The sequence below is a fragment of the Mesoplodon bidens genome, assembly GCF_964165515.1.
Source record: "Mesoplodon bidens genome assembly, chromosome: 3".
Taxonomy (NCBI): domain Eukaryota; kingdom Metazoa; phylum Chordata; class Mammalia; order Artiodactyla; family Ziphiidae; genus Mesoplodon; species Mesoplodon bidens.
In genome coordinates this window covers 136,563,019-136,575,932 of record NC_138178.1, presented here as the reverse complement: position 1 = coordinate 136,575,932, position 12,914 = coordinate 136,563,019, and the positions used below count along the sequence as shown (strand labels likewise).

Sequence of the window (12,914 nt, the reverse complement as noted above, 5' to 3'; positions counted from 1 at the left end):
ACAACCCTTCCCAACGTTTCTGGAATTCTGACACACGATGATCACTTACGTGATTGAGAGGCACTTTCTGCCCCCTTCTAAATGTGTTGTAAGGCATATATTTATTTTTAAAATCAAAGCGAGTTATAATTCATTTCATTTTGAGAACTTCACAACACCCCTTAAGCTGTGCAGAGACACACTGGGCTGTCACAAAACTAAGGTTTGGAATCCCTGGTGTGCACCCAACCTAAGCCACACTGTTCAGAAGACAGAGCCCTTTGGATGATGTCCAAACATTCACAAACACACACGTTAAGTCACAAATACACTCACAAGGCATTTGGAGGCAGTGGTGCAGGATGGACATGAAGTGAGGGTAAGCTTCACTGTGGGTCAGCCTCTTCCTGGTCAGCTCAAACATCTGAGTAGCACTTTTTGTGTCTATGTGAACCTGTTTCATATGAAAAAGAAATCTAAGTCAAACATCCAAGTTCTTCAATTCCTGCAAGGTAAGGTAAGCAATTACAAGGCAAATAGAAGCTAATCCTGCCACTTAGATAGCAAAACAGAAATCTGACTTTGCTCTTAGGTTACATGTCATCTCTATGACACACATTACAACAGGGACATTCGCGAGCTGCTGAGTCAAATTAGAATAATTGTAAGCACACGTACCAGTTCAAATCTTTTGGCAAATTCTAGTTCATCTTCATTTCGGAGCATTTCAAAAAAATCTAAATGCCTGAAAGACAATTAAAGAAAAGCTATTAGAAGTTGAACATCCTACAAACACAGGCACGTAGGAATCAGGACATAAATACTATGGCCTTTCCTAAAATTTCAGAGATATCTCGAAAAGAAGTACAACAACAAAATTTGAATGCCTTCTCTTAACTATGTTGTAAGGAAAAAAGACATCATCTGACTGAAATGAGATCCCTACAAGAGACAAATCTGAAAGCCTAGGATGCGCAGTACATAGAAGACAATTCATGAACGTTTATCAAATCCAAACACAACCAAATCCAGATTCTACTCATGGAATCTCTTTATGGAAAAACAAGGCCATATAACTAACTTGACTGACCACTGAATTAAAGATTACAAAAGAAATGTTCATGCCTTTCACTTATTCATTCAAATACTTATTGAGCCCCTGTTATTGACTGGGGAATGATAAGTTCTGTGAAGACAAATCCAACTGCATAAAGGGGATAGAGAATGATGGGAGGTGAGGTGGGGTGAAGAGTATGAACACAGTGGCTGGAAAAGGTCTCTGCATGGGAAAAAAGGAAAAAGCGATTTGGACATCTGTGGGAAGATCGTTTAATGCTGAGGAAATAGCAGGTGCAAAGGCCCTGAGGCAAGTGTATTTTGACATGTTCATAGACTATCAAGGAGAAAAGCATGGTGGAGTGTGTGAATGAGGGAGAAGCGTGGTAGAAGGAAAGATCTGAAAGCTGGTAGGATATGTTAGAAATTGTAAAATGACTGCAGACAAGAGCAAATGAACAGGAAAGTAGAAATTAACATTCATAGAATGTCTATCAAAGGTGCCATGTGATTCCACATGTTTTATAGTCAGCTTTCATAACAGCCCTGCAGAATAGTGTTATTGTCATCATCACTATTACTTTACGTATAAAAACAGCAAGGCTCAGAAAAACTGAGTAACTTGACCAGAACACATAGCAGGTAAGTGGCAGGACTAGGATATGGATTCAAGTCTAATGCCAAAACCTACACTAAGTTCTCTACACAAGTGCTGCTTCTTTCATCGAGAAAGTCTTACTATAAAAACATCATTACCTGGTCTAACATTTTGGTACAAGTTCCTTAGGTCACAAGTAGTTCATAGACTGGCACTATACACATGGAAAACACATGAACTATCTCATAATAGTGTGACTTACCTATCTAATGTTGAATTTTCATGTTCCCTTAATTTATCTATTACAGGTTGAATTCCCAACATCAGAAATTCATAGCGAAGATGAAGTCTAAAGTCCAAACTTTCCTGAAAGTAAAACGGTGATGGAATACATTTTTAAGCTCTTTAGACTACACAGTTGGTAATCTTTTAAAAAAATTATTCTTTAATAATATATGTTTTAAATTGTGGTACAGAAGGCTCTTACCACTCCTGCGCCTTGGCTTAGCACTGCATTGATGAAGGACATGATGGCTGTCTTGAGACTCACTTCATCTCGATACCGCCCCGTGCTTTTATCCAAGTCATTAATTAATGTCTACAAAGGATACAGATGTAAAAACAAAGGACTGAATAGTTACTAACCTTATACTCATTTTATTAATTTTTTAATACTCTGAAGTTAATTTTTAAAAGCTTGTGTTTAGTCAGAATTACATTGATCCATAGAAAGCTACCTTTTTTTCCTTAAGATTAGTCCTAAAAACTCTACTTTCAAAATTCTTACATCATATATGTTTACATATACATGTATACAAAGTACAAAAGACTGTGCTTTGTTAACTCTGCTTACTTTTTATATTTGAGTATAAACAATGTGGTGACATAATCTCACTGTTTATATTGATCCTAAATCAAGACTGGCAACACATAGAATTTTCAGGGAACACCCATTTAGTGGATCGAAAAGTGTTTTATATAATGTGTAGGAAGCAGGGCTACATTTTTAAGTTCAGTACAGTAGCCTCCCCTTATTCACAGGGGGTATGTTCCAACATCCCCAGTGGATGCCTGAAACCATGGATAGTACTGAACCCTATATATACTCCTATATAGGCTATGTTTTTCCTACATTAATGGCTGGGTGTTGTATACCGTGTGGGTATCTAGAGAAAGGGATGATTCACATCCTGGGAGGTAATGAGCAGGATGGCACAAGATTTCATCATGTTACTCAGAACAGCTGCACAATTTAAAGCTTATGAATTGTTTATTTCTGGAATTTTCCATTTAATATTTTTTAACCGCAGTTGACCTCGGGTAATTAGCACGGTGGAAAGCAAAACTGCAGTTAAGGGGGGGACTACTGTAAATCCACAACCCCAGATTGATCAACTACAGAAAGAACATTCTACTCTCTACCTAAGAAGAAGGAAATGCTTGAAGTCCCATCGTGAATGCTCACCGCAGGGGAAAATCTCAAGTTAACATTCCCCCTTCGGGGCCAGGAAAGGCACTGGTCTGAAGGCAGGAATGAAGAAGTGGCAAGGAAGCACCCACCTGAAAGCGGGTTCTCTCGCTGGCGTACTTCTGGTAGTGCAGCATGGCCTGCAGAACCTTCTTGTGGCCCCCGGGAACCAGGCACACAGCGCCCAAGATTTCCAGCACAGCCACCTTCGTCTTAATGTTTTCTGTGCTCAGACTCTGAGCAATTACATTAATACTCTCAGAATGAGCCAGGACGTGAGCCCGACCTTGAGAGTTGTTCATTAGCGCCTTTATACATCCAATGAGAGAGGTATGTATTCGAGACTCCGAGGTCTCGTAGTCCATGGTCTTTAGAAAGTTGAGAATACATGACAGGCCGTCCAAGTCAATGAATCGGGTTACAAACCTGTCACGAGGAGAAGGTTAAAATGTATCAGACTTAAGACTTTTTGGAATATTTCAATAGCCCTTAACAGAAAAGTTTAGGGGGCTGGTGGGCAGGAGAAAGTAAGAAGATGTAGTTCTAAAGTACCCAAAGGCTTACATGAAGTCTTCTTAATTGGAGGCCTCTTCCTTGGCCCAGACCCAATGGTCAGGTCTAACCAGAAGTGTGAAAAAAATCTCCATTTGAGTTAAAAAGATCTTAACCGATATGAATAACCAGTTAACAGATCTTATAACCACAGAAAACCAGGAACAAGAAAACATTCAGAATATTCACCTTAGGTTAAAGTCATCTGCTGATCCTGTGTTATGATAGAATCCAGTCCCCATGCATGTTTAAGTGTTGACCACTGACCCAGGCACGCCCCATACCAATGAAAGTCAAAGACCATCCTTAAACTCCAGGATATCTACTTGCCAAACAAATGATAATCTATCTCCTTAGTTTTATAGCAAAAACCTTCTTTTGTATGGCATGCTATATGGAATCCCAATATATAAAACAAATAAAAGCAATACTTTATTACTGTACATTAATTTTTGGTATATTTATAGCACTTATTTACTGTAAAGTCAATCAATGAGAATAATTCACAATACACATCTGTAGATTGAGCCTCTGAAAAGTTCAAAAGTAACATAACCTGTTGATGTGACTACTCCAGAAATTTCCAAACTTATTTAGCCTTGGATAACCATTAACATCTGAGAATGCAGAACACACATACAGAGGGAAACACTGATCTTGTTAGGATAGACTAGAAAACTTCTGATATACAACTGTATATGATTTTTGAGGAATCAGTACATTTTTTCCTAGCATTTTATCATCAAATATAGGGAATTTTATTTCCCAGCTATTTCATCCAACCACATCACCCAGTCCTAGCCAAGCTTCATTCATAGCACTAGTGCTGATGAAATGCATCTGTAAGCACCCCCATATCCCACCAAACCTTAGAGGATTAATGGAAAATGAAGGTGTGGGAGGCACACAGTAGAAGCTGATTGCTCATCCATTTCTTTTACAACCGTTTTATTGAGATATAACTCACATGCCATAAAATTCATACTTTCAAATGTGTAATTCAGTGATTTTTAATATAGTCACAGAGTTGTGCAACCATGGTCACTATCTGATTTTAGAACACTTTAATTATCCCCAAAAGACCATTTTCCTCTCTCCCTAACCCCAGGCAACCACTTATCTTTCTGTCTCTATGGATTGGTCTTTTCTGGATATTTCATATAAATGGCATCATACAATACATGGTCCTTTGTGTCTGGCTTCTTTCGCTTTGCGTAAATATTTTCAAGGCTTATCCATGTTGTAGCATGTATCAGTACTCCATTCCTTTTTAGGGTTAAAAATATTCTGTTTTATGGATATGTCACATTTTATTTATCAATTCATCAGTTGATAGAATTTAGGTGTTTCCAATTTCTGGCTATTATAAATAATGCTAATATTCGCACACAAGGTTTTAGGGACATGTTTTCACTTCCCTTGGGCTACATATCGAGAAGTAGAATTGTTGGGTCATATGGCAACACTATGTTTAATATTCTGCGGAAATGTCCAACTGTTTTCCAAAATGGTTGCACCATTTTACATTCCCCCCAGCAATGAATGAGGGTTACAATCTCTCCACATGTGCACCAACACTTATTAGTTTCTGCCTTTTGGTATTTTAGCCACCTTCATGGATGTCTGCATATCTTTTAACCGAAGAAAAACAATTTATTGAATGTTCAGTGATTAAAGTATTTCATCCATCGTTCAATTACATGTTTTTAATTTAAGACTTCCTCAAGAGTTTGGCTATTGCAGAAAAATAAAGAAGAAAGGAAGGGAAAAAACAAGGGAAGAAGAAAGTAGAAAAGACGAAAAAGAAAAGAGACACGTAGTACACGCTACCCAGTCTAAAAATTACCTCATTGGTTTCGTCCGTAGTGCTGTCTTCAAACTCTCTATAGTTTTACTTCTCTCTTCTTCCTCTTCCTTCTCTAAAGCCAGCAGAGATTTTCTCTATGCAAAGAAAACTAAAGTTACTTCTTCAATTTTTGTTTTAATGATAGTACAAGGAAGACAAGCCCACAGATGACATGCTCTCACTTTTAATACACATAATCAATAATAATATGACCAAGATTTAGTACAAGCCAAAAGGTAGACCAAAAGCACCAAGAATTCCGCAAATTCATTCTCTGTACTACAAGTTAGTTCTTTTGAATTTAAATAAAGTTTTAAGAAAATGGTGAGAAACCTTAGTAGAGATTAAGTTGTCCAAACACTTGTGTAACTATTCTATAACTACACTCTGATGAAGATATTACTATTTATATTTGATAGAAAGAAGATGAGACCTATAGTTACATACAACAATCTGACCATTAAAGTTAACATGATCATACTATCAAAGAGAGGCAGGCAGCAATCTTCCCATGCCATCCCTTCCGTTCCTCAGTCAAAAAGGGTAATCTTTAAAAAAAAAAAGTGTACTTTTTTACATTTTTTGTTACATCCAATTATTTTTTAAGAGGAACGATTAAATTGGACCTGATACAAAGATAGACAATTCCTTTGAAGTAAATGCTTAAGTTTTAGAAACGATTCAATGTCATTTGGAAATCAGCATATGGAATGTATGGGTATGTGTGTGTATGAGTGTGTGTGTGTGTGTGTGTGTGTGTACGTGCCCATGTGTGCTTTCCCTACCCAGGGATCTACTAGAGCAGTGCTTCTCAAACTTTAATGTGGACACGAATCGCCTGGGGATCTTGTTAAAATTCAGGTCCCGATTTGGCATGTCTGCGGTGAAGCTTAAGACGCTGCGCTTCTGACGGGTTTCCACGTGACGCTGATGCTGCAGTCTGTGGATCTCACTTCCAAGAGCAAGGCCCTAAGGAAGCAGATCTCAGTTGATATCATAAAGTTATGAATGCTAGTAAGGTTCATAGACTTGTTAAAAAGTCTTTTGCATTCCTTTTATGCCATGATCACCTAAATGTACTAAAAGTGTCACCAAGTCTTATGGCCCCAGGTGCTTCTACCCACGGAACCACAGGTCCCTTGCCTTCCTCCTACTCTTAACATGTGCTTGTCCAGTCTCAGTCTTTTTACTTGTTACCCATTCTGATAAAATGCATGGTTGGGAAACAGATTGGGGTACAGAAAAAAAACATCTGGCTCTTATCCACGTGTCTCAATGGTCCAGTCTCTCCCTTTCTTTCAGGTCCGCACATCATCAAGGGGTGACTTTACTTAATTTTTTTCAAGTTAACAGTACAAGCATTAAGTAACTAAATGCTAACTAAAACCTAAATTTGACTTCACTCTTAGGATGGTGAAGCCCAAAGCAAACATATATCAGTATCATTTATGGCAAGTGAAATAAAAATCAGTAAAGTCTTGTTTTGTAAACTTGAATTGTTTCTGCTAAAGCTGCCCTCTTGCTGGTGATGCACCCGGACAGCTGTCACCAGAGGATGGTGGGGGAAGAGGCTGCATGCAGAAATAGCCAATGAATTTCTTCACAGCTCCGTGAGACCCATATCCTGGAAAATTTAGCACAAATCCAGCCAAGTACATTTAATCTCCTGTGGCACAGCTGAACTTGTTCAGACTCTTAAGCAATCACTTTGAATCTGCAGCCCAGAATCAAGACTTTTATGAACATCACTTCTTGTTCCTAAGCGTAGTCACCCAAACCTCTCAAATTAAAACTACACACGTTTCTTATTGTGGTTCATTAATACTAAATAAAGATGCACATATTTATCCTTTTATCAATCTTGGAGAGGGTGTAACCTCCAAATAAAGGCAGACTACATTAAGATTCTCCCTAGCAGAGTTAGGAGATTTATGAAAAGTCAAGAAATTTAAATTGGAATTTCCTTCCCCAATATAAGGACTATTACTTTCCTCTCAAAACAGAAGACAGTATACTCTTTTCTGTGTGTAGTACAATGAGAATTGAATCTAAGATCGTTTATTGTATTGAGAAAGTCGAGGTTATGGAGATGAACCTGACATTCTAATGTGACTTTTCGAAATAAAATAATTTAAGTGGAGTCTCAAGTTTTCAAGCTTCACATTTATGGAGAAGTCTAAATTGGTAGCTTTTTGACAGAAAAGAGGATCTGCCTACATTTCTGAAGATGGCTGCTAGGCCAAACATCCAGTATGCACCTTGCCATACACTGGGCTGGCTTGTGGCGGCCTCCTTGGGTGCTCTATGCACTCACTAAATCCCTGTTCACATGAGGAGTGGGCAAAGGACGAAGTGCATCCTGGCAGAGGATCTTCCAGTCAAAGCTGCTAAGGTTTACACTGGAACATGCAGGGCTGAGAGAGATGCGCAAACCAGACACAGAAATCATTCCTCGTATGGAGTCTGGAACTAAGCTCCTGTTTGAACTATCTCATTGGTGTGAAATCAATAAGCCAACCCGCTAAGCACACTGAACTTCACCTCACATCCTTGCTCCCTGAGACTGCACGCAGAAGCCACACACCAAGAAAGCCCAGGTCCCTCTGGAACACGCACTCTTTTATTATATTGTTTTTCACTCTTTAAAAGCCAGCAGATCACTCAGGGGTCCTTTAAAGAACAAAGCATTCTTGTTACGAAGCTTCCGTAAAGTAACTGAACTTGTTCCACAAAGGGCTTCACAGACCAGTAAGCGCTGAGGTTCTCAACCTGGACTGCTTATCAGACTCTCCAGATGCCTGTCCCACCTCAGAAAGGCTGGGGGTGGAGGCGGGGGTGGGATTACCAGGCCTCTTTCACGTGCCAAAAAACTGAGTTAAAAAACTGAGTTAGTGAGAGGCAAACTGGAAAGGAGTCTTTGAGCTTAGACTGATAGGTTTAAATTCCAGCTCTACCACTTCCAAATGAGATGACCTTGGGCAAGGTAACCTTTCTCTGAGTCTCAGACTCCTTATCTATAAATAGCACTTAGAGCATAGGGTGCTTGTAAGGATTTAAAACAGCATGTAAAGTGCCTGTTACATGAGGCACACTCAACAGCAGTAGCCGCTACTGATGCTGAAGACAGTGGATGATGACAATGTGGATAAACCCCCCTTCGACAATTCCCAAAGCAGACAGCCAGAGAGCTTAGCTGCCAGGCCAGGAAAGGATCTGGAGGAATCATGTGCCTTTCCAGTCCCCAGGGATAATGTCTTAGGATTTCTGCTGTGTGCTGTCAGGAATCCTCCAGAGAGATTGGCTAGAACTATGGGAGGATGTGGTGGCCACAGATAGGGTGAAAAAACCAGAAAACTCAGCATGGCGTTTCTGGCCTCATCAGGCCTCCTTGCTCCTTTACAGATGCAGGAGTGGTGAAGCCTCATTATTTCATCACCTGTTGTAATGCCTTCTACCCTTAACCCTGGAAAGATGCTGGCTCTGTCCTTCAAGAAGCATTAGAAAGCTTTGTGAGGTGTTTAACCCATAAAGAAGAGCAAAGTGACAATTTAAGAGCCTGGAAATGATACTCTTAGAGAGGGCTTTCGATTAGGAAGCAAATATAATTAAAATGTAGATGACTCATGAATGTAGCAAAAGGTTGTCCAAGGAGCTAGATGAAGGAGAAGGGAGGCTCTTGAAGAAGTGCCACATACCGGCACATCATGCACCCTCTAGTGCAGGAAATGAGTCAGGCTGACTCCGGAAAAAGCATGGAGTAAGTCACTAAAGGACACATTAACCTAACTGTCCCAAAATTTGAAGAAAGGAAAAATCCATATTATTTAGTACTTCTCCATTGATAGAAGTGAATTCATTAACAAAGGAGCAACTTCCCTTGTTAGACATCAAATAAGGCTGACTTAATTAGAAAGAGAGACAGCCTGCCTGACAGCTTGTTTTTACCCTAACAGCCAAGAACAAGAATTCAGAAAATAGGGACTTCCCCAGTGGCGCAGTGGTTAAGAAGCTGCCTGCCAGTGCCGGGGACATGGGTTTGATCCCTGGTCTGGGAAGATCCCACGTGCCGCGCAGTAACTAAGCCTGTGTGCCACCACTATTGAGCCTGCGCTCTAGGGCCCGCGAGCCACTACTGAAGCCCGAGCTCCACAACTGCTGAAGCCCACACGCCTAGAGCCCGTGCTCTGCAACAAGAGAAGTCACCGCAGTGAGAAGCCCATGCACCACAGCGAAGAGTAGCCCCCACTCACCACAACTAGAGAAAGCCGGCACACAGCAATGAAGACCCAACACAGACAAAAATAAATAAATTACAAAAAAAATTCAGAAAATAACCTTTATGTGCAGGAATTGTAAATGACTCTATATTATAATTGCTTCGGCAGATGTAGAAAAATCCCTGATGGTTATCACAAGCCTCATGTTCTGATAACATATTCATAGAAATGCTGAGATCACCCTTTTCTCATCTTTGCTGTTGTGTAGAATGCCTGGTATAAGGATTTGGTGGTTATTTTCTGTTCTTTTCTGCTGTGCTTTTAGAGAAACCCTTGGGGCAAAAGCTTATGCAGTTTCTTCTATAATTTATACAGCCCTCTTTACCATGGTGCTTATTATTCATCATGTGACAGCAGAAGAAGCATCTTCAAAGAAAAAGCTAGAAAAGAAGAAGTTACTAAAAGTCAAGGCCTCTGAAAATTTAGCAAAAGTGTGAATGATTCACATATAGTAGTCAGTTTTTAACTGTTGCAGCAGCAGCAAAATATTAGACAATCTAGAATGTTTGTTCTAAGTGATAAGAAATGAATTCTCCACAAGGGCTCTGTGGATGGCAGGAAAAGGAGAGGTAGAGAAAGTATTATGGAAGCTGTCATCTGCTTGAATATAATAAACTCAAAGCTGAGCCTAACAGACTAACTCTTAAAATCGTGTGTCCATGGAGGCAAAGACTGCTCTCCTGTGAGCAGCCTCCAATTTTTATCAATGTGAACAAGATTTAGGCTATTAAGGCTCAAATGTTGATGACATGTTTTCTGCTGTATCTTTGCTGGATCAGCAGATGCCCCTCAAGCAGCTCAAAACTCTGACATCACAGAGACATCCATGTGATCAGAATGCATTATTTTAGACATTGAGAATGCATTTTCATCAATTACTAAACGAAAAATCCACATACTGAAGATTTCCCAAGGATATCTCAGCATTATCATTATTACGCCTTTGCATTAAACCACATATTCCATGAAATTTTTTCTTATTTGTACGAGTAAAAGAGTACCTTCGTACCCTGTAAGATCAAGAACCCAGGAACTAAGTCCTCCGTTTAAAAAAAAAAAAAAAAGAAGGATGAGAACAGTGAAGGGATAGTTTCATTGTACTATTCTTACATGGTATTAACTTTTAGAATGGTTCAGCCCTATCAAAGTTCCAAATGATTGGTAGGAACAATTGCAAGTTAAAGTTGAACAGAGGCCAGATTTATGATTATATTTCCTCTAATAACATTAAACTCACTTATATTTTAGTATGTGCTGATTTTATTTAAAACATACTGGAAAAAAATCATTTTGTCAAATACCACTCCTGCCTCCCCTTTCTCCCCAACACTGAGCGTTTGGAATGGAGTTTGGAAAGATAATGACATTTGGCAGTTCTTACTCAAGTGAATACTTATTGTGCAACTGTGTGCTTTGTACTAAACTTACATTTTAAACTGTGAGTTGAAGAACAGAAAGGATACCTACAGCAGCCATGGAATTGAGCTGATCAATGTAGAATTCAGGCCAACTTGTTGCTCCCTTGTTTTCTTCCTGGTCCTAAAGAGAAAGAAAAAAAAAAAAAGTGATATACCACCAGATGTATATACACAACAGCCACAAGCACATCTGACTTCCAGAGCCTCTAGACGATGGCCCACACAAACCATTAGAAGACACTGAGATACAAGATATTTGTCTTTTAATGTTAGCTTTAAATCATCAGACTGTCCCCTTGATCAGGGTGGTCTTCCTGATCCAATTTCCACAGAGAGTGCTGAAGTCAGAATTAGGTGTGACAAAGGGGACATTTTCTGAACCAGCGTCCAAGGGGAGTTGACATGGGAACTTAGCCACACATGGTATGATGCTGTTTTCCTTCAGGGGCGCAATAACATTGGGAAGCGCTCTGTGTTTGTTGCAAGGACAAAGGATCTCTAGGTCCTGTGTCGCACTGAGGACAGTATTGCTACACTACACGTCTGGATGAAGTCCACAAAAGAGGGAAAGCTGCCTTTAACCATGACCACAGGGGGATTCCCTGGCAGCGCAGTGGTTAAGAATCCGCCTGCCAATGCAGGGGACATGGGTTTGGGCCCTGGTCCGGGAAGATCCCACATGCCGCAGAGCAACTAAGCCCGTGTGCCATAACTACTGAGCCAGCGTGCTATAACTACTGAAGCCTGCACACCTAGAGCCTGTGCTCCACAACAAGAGAAGCCACCACAATGAGAAGCCTGCGCACTGCAATGAAGAGTTGCCCCCGCTTGCCACAACTAGAGAAAGCCCGTGAACAGCAAGGAAGACCGAATGCAGCAAAAATAAATAAATAAAATAAATAAATTTAAAAATGACCACTGGACTTGGCCAATTGTTAACCGGACTTTTTCCCATTAGTTTGTTCAGACTCCAGCAGACAGTAAAAATTTTGAAGAAAGGTCTCATTTGATGTGACCAAAAGTAGATGATACTGCTTCAGATGAGGAGGTAAAATAAAGCCCGACATTGGATGGAAGGTAACAGCATGAACATACATGAGTCCCAAGTCCAGCCCTCATGCCATGACAGCTTGTGAGTTTGAGAAAATGTAACATATCTGAACTGAAGAGAACTGAAACCCAAGGAATTCAGGAACCCATTCCTAAACCGCTCCAGTCAGTCCTGCATCTTACAAACCAAGGCGACTTAAAGCCAGCACCAGAGCCCCCAGGGCTTCTGTGGATGGGTACTCTGTGTCAGCCTGAGCTCACACCTCCCCCCAGAATCAGGTGGCTGTGGCCTCTGCTCCACTGGAGCATTGAGTCCACTTGAAGATGGCATTGTGGTGGGAGATTTCCATGCATGTTTGTAAACCTGTGTGGCTCCAAGTCATTTGTGTGACCAAACAAACTTGAAGGGGAAAATTTCAGCTCTTCTCTAGCTTCACATTCAGAGAACACCTTAGTATAATCGGCATCTCCTGTCCCCTCGGAGAAGAGCTGGGCCAGGTACACGGAGCTGCTACCGGACAATGAAGTAGTTACTACCTATTTACTGTGTCAGGATCCCCATCCTTGGGATACCGGCTCCAAGGTAGGGCTATTAATTTCAGTCCTACACTTTACTTAAAAGAAAAGAAACAAACTTTCTCTAAACAAATCTTTCTAGGCAGGTCTACTC

At 40.3% G+C, this 12,914-nt stretch overlaps 1 protein-coding gene across 1 annotated transcript in view; it reads right to left on the bottom strand.

Moving 5' to 3' along the window:
- DAAM1 (dishevelled associated activator of morphogenesis 1) overlaps positions 1–12,914 on the bottom strand; it is a 174,255-nt gene that overhangs the window by 56,585 nt on the left and 104,756 nt on the right. Inside the window, exons 4-10 of the mRNA XM_081227160.1 lie at positions 11,244–11,315; positions 5,500–5,594; positions 3,194–3,527; positions 2,121–2,231; positions 1,896–1,999; positions 658–724; positions 316–433 (exon numbers count right to left, since the gene is read on the bottom strand). Coding sequence (XP_081083286.1) covers positions 316–433; positions 658–724; positions 1,896–1,999; positions 2,121–2,231; positions 3,194–3,527; positions 5,500–5,594; positions 11,244–11,315 — 901 coding nt within the window. The remainder of the gene's footprint in view (positions 1–315; positions 434–657; positions 725–1,895; positions 2,000–2,120; positions 2,232–3,193; positions 3,528–5,499; positions 5,595–11,243; positions 11,316–12,914) is intronic.